General features: G+C 36.6%; 1 protein-coding gene across 1 annotated transcript; it reads left to right on the top strand.

The window, feature by feature from the left end:
- The first annotated feature begins 5,341 nt into the window (after window positions 1–5,341).
- On the top strand, window positions 5,342–11,415 carry LOC132157912 (contactin-3-like). The gene is made up of 4 exons (XM_059567171.1): window positions 5,342–5,555; window positions 6,434–6,748; window positions 8,536–8,841; window positions 11,387–11,415. The coding sequence occupies exons 1-4, from the start codon at window positions 5,495–5,497 to the stop codon at window positions 11,413–11,415; spliced, it is 711 nt and encodes a 236-aa protein (XP_059423154.1). The 5' UTR covers window positions 5,342–5,494.
- The last annotated feature ends 2,263 nt before the right edge of the window (window positions 11,416–13,678 follow it).

Below are 13,678 nucleotides of genomic sequence, written 5' to 3'. Positions count from 1 at the left end.
TCTGCGCAGATACCCGCGATCCTGAAGGTCGACGAGAGCCCCAGAGCGGTCGTGCTTCACGCCGGGGTTAACGACACCACGCTGCGGCAGACGGAGACGCTGAAGAGGGACTTCAGCAGCCTGATTGAGACGGTTCGCAGCACGACGCCCGCGGCGACGATCGTCGTGTCAGGACCACTGCCCACGTATCGACGAGGACACGAAAGGTTCAGTAGACTTTTTGCTTTAAATGAATGGTTGTTGTCATGGTGTAAAGAACAGAAACTGCTATTTGTTAATAACTGGAATCTTTTCTGGGAGCGTCCTAGGCTGTTTCGCGCTGATGGATTACACCCCAGCAGAATCGGAGCGGAGCTGCTCTCTGACAACATCTCCAGGACACTTCGCTCTATGTGACTAGTAAGACAATTCTCTAATAACTATTATGATGAGTTTTGTTCCACCCGCTTAAATGATAAAAGTACTTGTGCTGTAAAAACTATTAAGACTGTGTCTGTTCCCCGAATAGTGAGGTCAAAATATAATGTAGGATCTAGAAAAAATCTTATCGTAATTAAACCAGAAAAATGTAAAGTAAATGAACAAAAACAATTTTTAAAGTTTGGGCTCATAAATATTAGATCACTCACACCCAAAGCAGTTATTGTAAATGAAATGATCACAGAAAATAGTTTTGATGTACTCTGCTTGACTGAAACCTGGCTAAAACCAAATGATTATTTTGGTCTAAATGAGTCTACTCCACCAAACTACTGTTATAAGTATGAGCCCCGTCAGACTGGTCGTGGCGGAGGTGTTGCAACAATATATAGCGATATTCTCAATGTTACCCAGAAAACAGGATACAGGTTTAACTCTTTTGAAATACTTCTGCTAAATGTTACACTGTCAGACATGCAAAAGAAATCAAATGTATCTCTTGCTCTGGCTACTGTGTATAGACCACCAGGGCCGTATACAGAATTCCTAAAAGAATTTGCAGATTTCCTCTCAGACCTTCTAGTTACAGTTGATAAGGCGCTAATCATGGGAGATTTTAATATTCACGTTGATAATGCAAATGATACATTAGGACTTGCGTTTACTGACCTAATAAACTCCTTTGGAGTCAAGCAAAATGTCACCGGGCCCACTCACCGTTTTAATCATACACTAGATTTAATTATATCGCATGGAATCGATCTTACTGCTATAGATATTGTACCCCAAAGTGATGATATTACAGACCATTTTCTTGTATCGTGCATGCTGCGTATAACTGATATTAACTATATGTCTCAGCGATACCGTCTGGGCAGAACTATTGTTCCAGCCACCAAAGAAAGATTCGCAAATAACCTGCCTGATCTATCTCAACTGCTATTTTTACCCATAAATACACATGAATTAGACGAAATTACTGACAACATGGGCACTGTTTTCTCTAATACATTAGAAGCTGTTGCCCCCATCAAATTGAAAAAGGTTAGAGAAAAACGTACTGTGCCATGGTATAACAGTAATACTCACTCTCTCAAGAAAGTAACTCGTAGTCTTGAACGCAAATGGAGAAAAACTAACTTGGAAGTTTTTAGAATTGCATGGAAACACAGTATGTCCAGCTATAGACAGGCTCTAAAAACTGCTAGGGCAGAGCATATCCACAAACTCATTGAAAATAACCAAAACAATCCAAGGTTTTTATTTAGCACAGTGGCTAAGTTAACAAATTACCAGACGCCACCTGATTCAAATATTCCACCAACGTTAAATAGTAATGACTTTATGAATTTCTTCACTGATAAAATAGATAACATTAGAAATACAATAGCGAATGTAGATTCTACAGCGTCTAACACTTCAGTTTCATCCATTGCACCCAAAGATAAAATGCAGTGCTTTACAACTATAGGACAGGAAGAGCTAAATAAACGTATCACTGTATCTAAACCAACAACATGTTTATTAGATCCTGTACCCACTAAATTACTGAAAGAGCTGTTACCTGTAGCCGAAGAACCGCTTCTCAATATCATTAACTCGTCGTTATCTTTAGGTCACGTCCCAAAACCATTCAAGCTGGTGGTTATCAAGCCTCTTATTAAGAAACCAAAACTAGATCCTAGTGTACTGGCAAATTATAGGCCTATTTCAAATCTTCCATTTATGTCTAAAATTTTAGAAAAAGTTGTGTCTGCTCAATTGAGCACCTTCCTGCATAAAAATGATCTGTATGAAGAATTTCAGTCGGGTTTTAGGCCCCACCATAGCACAGAAACTGCACTTGTTAAAATTACAAATGACCTGCTCCTTGCGTCAGATCAAGGCTGCATCTCATTTCTAGTCTTACTTGATCTTAGTGCTGCGTTCGACACCATAGATCATGACATACTCATAGATCGATTACAAAACTATACAGGTATTCAAGGGCAGGCTCTAAGATGGTTTAGATCCTACCTGTCCGATCGCTACCATTTTGTTTACTTAAATGGGGTGTCATCTCATTTATCATCAGTAAAATATGGAGTGCCACAAGGATCCGTCCTAGGTCCCCTTCTATTTTCAATATACATGTTGCCCCTTGGTAATATTATTAGAAAATACGGAATTAGCTTCCACTGTTATGCTGATGATACTCAGCTATATATCTCAACGAGACCAGATGAAACTTCCCAATTATCTAAGCTAACAGAGTGTGTTAAAAATGTAAAAGATTGGATGACAAATAATTTTCTCCAATTAAATTCGGATAAGACAGAGATATTAATTATTGGACCAAAAAACACTATACAGAATCTTGTAGATTACAATCTGCAACTAGACGGATGTACTGTTACTTCCTCTACAGTCAGAAATCTGGGTGTTATATTAGACAGCAATTTGTCTTTTGAAAATCATATTTCCAATGTTACAAAAACTGCATTCTTCCATCTTAGAAACATTGCCAAGCTACGAAACATGTTATCTGTTTCTGATGCAGAAAAGCTAGTTCATGCATTCATGACCTCTAGACTGGACTATTGTAATGCACTTCTAGGTGGTTGTCCTGCTGCTTCAATAAACAAGCTACAGGTAGTCCAAAATGCAGCAGCTAGAGTCCTTACGAGGTCAAGAAAATATGATCATATTACCCCAATTTTACAGTCTCTGCACTGGCTACCTATTAAGTTCCGAATCAGTTACAAATTATCATTACTTACCTATAAGGCCCTAAATGGTCTAGCTCCTGCGTACCTAACTAGCTTTCTACCACGTTACAACCCATCACGCACCCTAAGGTCACAAAACGCTGGACTTTTGGTAGTTCCTAGGATAGCAAAGTCCACTAAAGGAGGTAGAGCTTTCTCACATTTGGCTCCCAAACTCTGGAATAGCCTTCCTGATAATGTTCGGGGTTCAGACACACTCTCTCTGTTTAAATCTAGATTAAAAACACATCTCTTTCGCCAAGCATATGAAAAATGTATCTTTTAAATTGTGAGTGTAGTTGCATCTGATCAAATGTGCATTTTTATTCTTTAGCTTGTGTTAAACTAATTTTACTTTGTTGGAACATCAGCTATGCTAATGATGTCTCTATTTGTTTCTATGTTTTGCCACGGGATTTACATCCCGTGGTAACTAGGATTTACACAAGCTCCAGTCTGGATCCAGAACACCTGAGAAGAGATGATGCTGATCCTCAGAGGACCCCAGATGATCCTAACCTTGAATCAACAACAGAACTAAATAATTATTGCTACATGTGTGACTGCATCATATGATAACTATTAATTAATAATATTGATAGTTCATCGTCTAGCTGACTACGTCTTGTATTATTATTATTATTTTTTATTTTTTCTAAAATCCTGTCAAATGTGCACAAACTACTAGCTACTACTAAATATTGTAGAAACATAATTTTCTGTAAAGTTGCTTTGTAACGATTTGTATTGTAAAAAGCGCTATACAAATAAACTTGAATTGAAAACTTGAATTGAATATTTTTCTGTTTACATGATTAAACTGACATGAAAGAGAGCTTGGTTCAGTGGCACGAGTACTCAGTTGAGTTTTTCCCCGTCTCGTGTTGAATGCTTTAAACTCTTTTGAATGTTTAAATTGGCAAGGCTTAAAAGCATGTGCAAATGATATAGCTTTTGTGAAGATGCACAGCAGTGGCCCATCAACTGTCCTGAGCATCTTTTTAGGCTGGCCTCAGCCAGTCGGTTGAGATCGCTCCCCTTTTATGCAATCTCCACCTTTTCCCCACACCTTACCACCAGTGAACAACACGCCTTTTCAGAAAGTTTTTCAAACCGGAGGTGTGGAAAAAGCACCTCTGAACCAGGGGGGTTTCATGACCCTTTAAAGAAAGAAGAGGAACTGACATCAGAATGTGTGAAAATTCACACCTATCAGTCTAAACTGGGATGATAGGTGTACACACTGTTCTCTCTGTGGGTTGAACCAGAGTGGTCAAGTGGGAAGTCGTGGCCTGGTGGTTAGAGAATCGGACTCCCAATCGAAGGGTTGTGGGTTCGAGTCTCGGGCCGGCAGGAATTGTGGGTGGGGGGAGTGCATGTACAGTTCTCTCACCACCCTCAATACCACGACTTAGGTGCCCTTGAGCAAGGCACCGAACCCCCAACTGCTCCCCGGGCGCTGCAGCATAAATGGCTGCCCACTGCTCCGGGTGTGTGTTCACAGTGTGTGTGTGCACTTCGGATGGGTTAAATGCAGAGCACAAATTCTGAGTATGGGTCACCATACTTGGCCAAATGTCACTTCACTTCACTAATTTCAAACTGAGCTCTCATAATGTAGTAACATGTTTCAAAACCTCAAATAAATAAAATGAAAAAAAATTACATTACTGCTTTTTAGTTACACAACAATTAACAGGCAAGGCAATATTTAAAACTTGTTATTAGATAAAAAAATATTGCTGATAATAAAACGTTTTTGTAGTCCTGTTGTGTGTTTTGAGATCTGGTGGATGGTTGAGTTACTGATGTAGATTCATTGTGTTTACAGCATTTTTGTTTTTAATGAGTCCAGTAACACAGTGTCCACTTATTTCAGTGCCCCTTTGAAAATATTAGTGTTACATTTCAGTGTCACTTATAAGGTAGAATAAAAAAAGAAAAAAAAAAACCCTAACTGCTAAATTTGTAACTTCTGGTTAGCCTAAACATCAACGGAATAGACCGAAGTAACAAGCCTAAACAATCAACACCTGAACTTAACCATGGTAAATGATGAGAAGGGAGCAGAACGAGAAGAATTAAATTACTATATTAAATTACAAATACTATATCAAACAGGAAAACAAACAAAATACAAAACATGAGGAATAAACCACTTCATTCTTCATCAGTGTGTGAAATGCAGCTGTATCATAGTGTCAGGACTAATCAGATGGTGAAATCAGACTGCAGCAGAGGAAGTGATCACTGACAGGAGGAGCTTATGATGTTTAAGGGAAGAGCTGTAACCATATAATGAAAATAAAGACTGACAGAAACAGACGATGGCTGATAAGTGTCACATGTGTCTGCTGGGACTGATCCTTCTCTGTTCACTTCTCACAGGTAAAAAAAATCTGCATATGATCTAAAAGATAAAAGATGCATGATGTGAACAACCATCTATATAAACAATTTAGTTTAACTATTCTCACATAGTGTCTGAAGTTTAAATATCTACCATTTTATCAAGTCGTTTTCTCAGAGTCATGTGGTGTAAATACTGTTTTATTCCTTAATGCATGTTTAGAATTGTGCATATACTGCTGTCACACTCTAAATTATTTTGCAAAGCTCTATTTATGTTAAAATAATTATAAAGTAAACTTTATGTAGCATACCTTGGTTAGTTTACGAATATGTGAACAGATAATTTTGGCTCCTGTATCTTTCAGATTATGTAGCCATAGCAACCTATTCTCTGAACAAAATTTGACCGGAGCAGCCGCTCACAAAATATTATATTAAATATTTTATCTGTATTTTATATACAACATATATTTGTATTTTAATTCTAAAGCCCAATCAAAACATAAAGCAATGCTTATTTTACTCTATTTATTTTATTATCATCTCGCACAGTAATCCATACTGCATTCAAAAGGATTTTTGCAAATTATTATATTTTTATTTCTATTAAACAAAATTCATAGAGAAAAAGGTTTGGGTTAATCAGCATGGAGTTCGGGGGTTTGTGTGACAGTTAGTTAACCTTGCTTTCTGCAATACTACCCTGAACTTGAGTTCAACACCAATTGCTCTGCCTTGATCATTTGTTTGACAAGACAAAAAAATCTATCTATCATTTATTCAAACTTCTTTAACTCAAAACCTTTAAGCTGCAAGCTTTATAAAACACTTCAAATAGGCTTTTTAAAGCCTGCTTCAAAGTTTGTTCACAATCTTTAATTGTCTATTATTATTATTATTATTATTATTAATAGGTACTATTGAAGTGGATGACAATAACAAGTTCTGCAGTTCTGGTAAAAATGTCCATCTGCCTTGTAAAATTGCTCGTTCAAGCTGCACATCAACCTCATGGACCTATAGCAGACAGTCTGAGACAGTTGAACTGGTTTATGGAGGGAAGAAGAAGAATGATATAGAGAGACATGAGAGACTGAGTCTGGGCTCTGACTGCTCTCTGAACATCAGGAATGTTACAAAAGATGATTATGGATCTTACAGCTGCCAACGATATGTGAATGGACAACAACAAGGAACTGAGGAACGTATTTATCTGCATTTTCTTCATGGTTAGTGTTTCTTTGAATATTGTGATTATACAGGTGCATCTCAATAAATTAGAATGTTGTGGAAAAGCTAATTTATTTTCATTAATTCTACTCAAATTGTGAAACTTCTGTATTAAATTAAATGCACACAGACTGAAGTAGTTTAAGTCTTTGGTTCTTGTGATGATTTTGGCTCACATTTAACAACAACCCACCAATTCACTCATCTCAACAAATTAGAATACTTAAGACCAAAAAAAAACATAGTGAATTGTTGGCCTTCTGGAAAGTGTTTATTTACTGTACATGTACTCAATACATGGTAGGGCCTCCTTTTGCTTTAATGCCTCAATACGGCGTGGCATGGAGGAGATCAGTTTGTGGCACTGCTGAGGTGGTATGGAGTCCAGGTTTCTTTGACAGTGGCTTTCAGCTCATCTGCATTTTTTGGGCTCTTGTTTCTCATTTTCCTCTTGACAATAGCCTAAAATACTTTTGGTCATTTTGGCAGTGTGGGCAGGTGCCAAATCCTGCTGGAAAATGAAATCAGCATCTTCAAAAAGCTGGTCAGCAGAAGGAAGCATGAAGTGCTCCAAAATTTCTTGGTAACGGGGGCAGTGACTTTGGTTTCAAAAAAACACAGTGGACCAATACCGGCAGATGACATTGCACCCCAAATCCCCAGATTTCTTGTCACGTCTGTGTGTGGTTGCTCTTGATGCCTTGACCCCAGCCTCAGTCCATTCTTTGTCCATTCTTCACTCAGATTCTTGAATCAATTTTGCTTGACAATCCTCATAAGGCTGCAGTTCTCTCTGTTGGTTGTGCACTTTTTTCTTCCTCACTTTTTCCTTCCACTTAACTTTCTGTTAACATGCTTAGATACATCACTCTGAACAGCCAGCTTCTTTGGCAATTAATGTTTGTGGCTTACCCTCCTTGTGTAGGCTATCAATATTCCCTTTCACACGTCGGACTTCTGTGTGAAAGCACATCACGGGATTGATTCCGAGACTGATCCCGGGTCGGGGACCTAGTAACATTGCCGGGTTCAGTCCTGGAACGAGCTCTGTGTGAACAAAAGATCTAATGCCGTGTCGTAGTGATGACGCGCGTTATCGCGTGACTCTTTTACCAGGTGTTTAGAAGGCAGATCAACATTCGCGACGAAAAAATATGTGCAAACTGTAATGAAGCAGAGATCAGTTAGTTCCTCAGTCTCCTGATGTCACATGTCGTTACGGGACCTTTACGGGTTGTGTGTGAATGCGCGGACATATTCTGGGTAATCACTGGCAGTGCGAAAGTGCAAAATCTAGCTACCCTGGAACAATTGCCGGGACACATTACCCGTGTATTTGCCGGAATCCCAGTGTGAAAGGGGCTAATGATTGTCTTCTGGACAACTGTCAGATCAGCAGTTTTCCCCATGATTGTGTAGACTAGTGGACAACACCGAGACCATTTTGAAGGCTCAGGAAACCTTTGCAGCTGTTCTGAGACGAGTTGATTAGATGATTGGCATGTCATCATATTCTAATTTGTTGAGATAGTGTTTTTTTTTTTGAAAATGTGAGCCAAAATCATCACAATTAAAAGAACCAAAGACTTAAACTACTTCAGTCTATGTGCACTGAATTTATTAAACACACAAGTTTCCCCATTTGAGTTGAATTACTGAAATAAATAAACTTTTACACAACATTCTAATTTATTGAGATGCACCTGTATGGTGATTTGGTATAACAGTGGTATTGTTGTCCCTGAAAAGACTGAAATCAGTCATTTAATATCTGTTTTATTTTCAGTTTCAGTCTCTCCATCATCCACTCAGATCAGAAGCGGCAGCTCTGTAACTCTCTTCTGTCAGTTGTATCATGATCAAGTTTCTTGTGATACTTTGGTCCGTGCTGAGGGAGTTCAGCTGATCTGGGTGAATCAGGCTGGTGAGGATCTACAGACAGACTCTAGATATCAGATATCTCCACCAGGACACTGTAACAGCACCCTGACAACAACACTCCTGGATGAAGATAACAACACAGAGTGGAGATGTCTGGTTACTCAGAGAAATGAAGCGAAGACCTCAGCCGCATATATTGTCAGGTATTCTGGTAAGACACAAAATTTCTTTAATAAGTATTGGAAGGCTCTCCGATTAGGAAACATGACATGATTGATTACTAATGTTCCTCCAAACTATATAGATAAATAGATCATTACCTCAAACACTGAGATGACTTCAGCTGCACACACACACATGCTGTTAATAACACAATGTATTTATGCATGTCTTGTTCATGTCACATTATGTTTGAACTGAACTAATAACCAGGATACACAGATCCAGCTGACAGTGCATCAGAGACTGTGGACTTTACGACTGATGGATCATTATTCAGAGGTATGAAATGGCTTTGTATTGACTAAAACTAAAATTTGAATTTGAAAACAGCTTGTCAATAATTGTTAATTGCTTCATACACTGTTAAAAAACAATTTACAGTTTCATATTCATTCTCTGCTTTCTCTCTATCATCTGTCCACAGACAGTGATTGTGCAGCAATTCTTAGATATGTAATATTTATATAATATCTTTTTTAATTATTAATTTGTTGATTGATTGATTGATTCATGAATTATAATAGATTTTATACACTAGATTTTTTTTTAATTATCATTGTAGTATTATTTGTATTAGTATTTAATGTATTTTCGAATTGTTTAATAGATCTGGCCAAAAAATAAATAAATAGGCATGTAGTTCTCACACACAGTTGACAGAAACAGAAAAGACAAACACAGGGTCGTGACAAGCACAGTATCAAAGTCTAAAATTAAACCTCACTTAAAACTTTAGCACGTTACTTCACAAGTGCTGGCATTTTCCATGAATGCAAATCTTGTTTCACTTTTGCTGAATTTTACAATGTGTGTTTTGTCATATTCTTCACCTGGTTTGATGGATCCCAGCATCTCCTTCCACACAAAGAACTGCAGGTGAGTTTCATGAGGGCCGAGAAAGAGAGAGTCGATTAAATGAATCATTATGACTTGACTATGTATGGTTCTTGCATCTCTACAATACGGTGCATCTGAACTAAATTCCTCCAGCCTATATAGATAAATAGATCATTACCTCAAACACTGAGATGACTTCAGCTGCACACACACACATGCTGTTAATAACACAATGTATTTATGCATGTCTTATTTATGTCACATTATGTTTGAACTGAACTAATAACCAGGATACACAGATCCAGCTGACAGTGCATCAGAGACTGTGGACTTTACGACTGATGGATCATTATTCAGAGGTATGAAATGGCTTTGTATTGACTAAAACTAAAATTGAATTTGAAAACAGCTTGTCAATAATTGTTAATTTCTTCATACCCTGTAAATAAACAATTTACAGTTTTACAGCTTCATTCTCGGCTTTCTCTCTATCATCTGTCCACAGACAGTGATTGTGCAGCAATTCTTAGAAATGTAATATTTATATAATATCTTCTTTATTTATTAATTTGTTGATTGATTTATGGAATTACATTTGTTTCAATAATAATGAATGCTCTTCAAATATGCTTCATTCTTTGTTAATGATTTTCAAAGATTCGTTTTCGCTAATTGTTTGGTGTTTTGACACAAACCTCTCGTGGGGGCAGGCTTAACAGTGATCTACTCTGATTGGATAGTGAGCTTTTGATGGACAGATGCTCTCTGACCGGGAAGTACAGACGCCACTCAGTGGCGCACATATTGAAAAGCTCTCATGATTGTGATTTGTATTACTAAATATGTAAATAATATTTGACCTTCGATCATCTCAGTCTGTAAAGGTGAGCTCTTGTCCTTGAAGGCAGCTTGAAGTAAGCTTGTGTTACTGAATGACAATAATAACCCGCAACAAACTGTAGCACACTGTAACATGAAAAACTTGTATCGATGTTACTTCATTAACACAAGCTTACTTCAAGCTGCCTTGAAGGACAAGTGGAGGTGGAAGATGATGCCGCTCCGTGTCTCTGTCTCCTGAAAGCTCATCTTTACTGAGACGATCGAAGGTCAAATATTATTTATATATTTAGTAACGCACGACGTACTGCATACAAATCACCGCGAGAGCTTTTTTTTTCTTTTTCTATTTTTATTAATGCAGAGAACAAAAACATACAAAGGTATAAACATACATCACATAATATCCACCACAAAAAAACTAAAATCTAAACAAAATTAAACAATGAGATCAAAGGCAGAGCAAATCTAACAGTCCTTATAGCTTTCTTATTAGTAGATACTGAGATTGCGTTCCAATAGTTTTCCATTTCTTTCAGGAAAACAGAGAAGACAGGTTTACAGTTGGAGAATTTGCATTTGTGAATGTGAAATTTGTTTAGGAATTTTTTTTAATTAATAACAAAACTGTTATTTTCGTTTGTGGGGTCAGAGTCATAATGCCCAAATATAATTTTTTACATATGTACTGAGAAGCCTGGCAAAATCTTACAATTGACAAACACACCAATATCATCCCAAAGTTTCTGAGTGTAGTGACATGACTGAAATAAGTGCAAAGTTTCTTCAAAAGTCGAACAAAAAAGAGCATGTAAGATCAATGTCAGATTTAAATCTTTGTAATAACTTCTTCACAGGGTACAACCTGTGTATGAGCTTAAAATAAATGTCTTTCACTTTGTCTGTGAAAAAGATTTTTTTGTAGTAGAGACCAGATTTAATCACCGCGAGAGCTTTGCAATATGCGCGCCACTGAGTGGCGTCTGTACTTCCCTGTCAGAGAGCACCTGTCCATCAAAAGCTCACTATCCAATCAGAGTAGATCACTGTTAAGCCTGCCCCCACGAGAGGTTTGTGTCAAAACACCAAACGAAAAACTGCGAAACCTAAGAGAAATCTGTGGCAATGCATTCAGAATCCACGATTAGCGAAAACGACTCTTTGAAAAACATCAACAAAGAATGAAGCATATTTGAAGAGCCTGTTAAATTTGTGCGACTGAGTTCACTTTTTTCATTTTCATTGTTTTTTTCCTTCTTTTGTAATGGCATATTTTTGATAGTTTCTGAAAAAGTTACATTCAGTTTTATAAAGTTTCGTTCATTATTATTGAAACAAATGTAATTCCATATTGATTGATTCATGAATTATAATAGATTTTATACACTAGATTTTTTTAATTATCATTGTAGTATTATTTGTATTAGTATTTAATGTTTTTTTGAATTGTTTAATAGATCTGGCCAAAAAATAAATAAATAGGCATGTAGTTCTCACACACAGTTTACAGAAACAGAAAAGACAAACACAGGGTCGTGACAAGCACAGTATCAAAGTCTAAAATTAAACCTCACTTAAAACTTTAGCACGTTACTTCACAAGTGCTGGCATTTTCCATGAATGCAAATCTTGTTTCACTTTTGCTGAATTTTACAATGTGTGTTTTGTCATATTCTTCACCTGGTTTGATGGATCCCAGCATCTCCTTCCACACAAAGAACTGCAGGTGAGTTTCATGAGGGCCGAGAAAAAGAGAGTCGATTAAATGAATCATTATGACTTGACTATGTATGGTTCTTGCATCTCTACAATACGGTGCATCTGAACTAAATTCCTCCAGCCTATATAGATAAATAGATCATTACCTCAAACACTGAGATGACTTCAGCTGCACACACACACATGCTGTTAATAACACAATGTATTTATGCATGTCTTATTTATGTCACATTATGTTTGAACTGAACTAATAACCAGGATACACAGATCCAGCTGACAGTGCATCAGAGACTGTGGACTTTACGACTGATGGATCATTATTCAGAGGTATGAAATGGCTTTGTATTGACTAAAACAAACATTTGAATTTGAAAACAGCTTGTCAATAATTGTTAATTTCTTCATACCCTGTAAATAAACAATTTACAGTTTCATATTCATTCTCTGCTTTCTCTCTCTCATCTGTCCACACATCTTTCCTGCAGTGTTTATGATTATTGTTGAGATTGCAGTGTTTGCGGCTCCTACTGTGATTCTCCTTCAGATCCTCTGTGCAAGAAGAGCTGGTGAGTTTTGAACATCACAGAATCTGATGATCCACATTGATCTTTAACAATCATAAATAATCACTTATTGGAGAGGTCAGTAAATTGTTTTTATTGATTTATTTCATTTATTTAGGAAGGAAGAACTCTCAGTACCCAAAGGAAATAGAGATGTCTACAGTATTATAATGAAATAGCCTTTATAAATGTACTATATATATATAAAAGATTACAGCACAATTTATTTTAAAGATATTTTTGATATTTGCATACAGCTTTCAATGTCATTTTCCAGTGCTTTATATTGTACAGACTGCTTTTAAATATGATATTAAATACAGTAATCAACAAAGCGAGACAGGTACCTTAATAAACATATGATTGTTTACACAGAAATCATAATATAAATTTCTATTTTATTTTTTTCTTTAAAATAAATGAAACTTTTACAAAAAGATTTGAAATGTTTTAATAGTCCAGTTTATTTCTCACATGATATTGTATATTTACAGATGGGTTTTTTTTTCCAAAGATCATTTCAATGCAGAGACAAATCCTTACCTATGTTTCTTCTTAACCCTAAATAAGAAATTATTTTGGGTAAATTTGTCATATTTACATAAAATAAAAGAGAAAACATACTGTAGTATTTATTAATTTCATATACCAGAAGCCACTGGATAAAATGAAAGACAGAAAAGGTATGCTCATCAAACAACATTTACTAGAAAAGCAGAAACCCACTCGTATCTCTCGGCAGGATAACTTAATAGATAAGCTGAAAGAAGTCATCTAAAACTGGAAAACATGAAAAAAAGTATTACATGTATAATCCTTAGCAAGAGTAACCGCTAATTACTCTTTTGTTTGTCAAACTCAGACATC

The sequence above is a fragment of the Carassius carassius genome, chromosome 15, assembly GCF_963082965.1.
Source record: "Carassius carassius chromosome 15, fCarCar2.1, whole genome shotgun sequence".
Taxonomy (NCBI): Eukaryota; Metazoa; Chordata; class Actinopteri; order Cypriniformes; family Cyprinidae; genus Carassius; species Carassius carassius.
The sequence above is the reverse complement of the archived record's forward strand: the minus strand, read 5'-3'. Positions and strand labels throughout refer to the sequence as shown.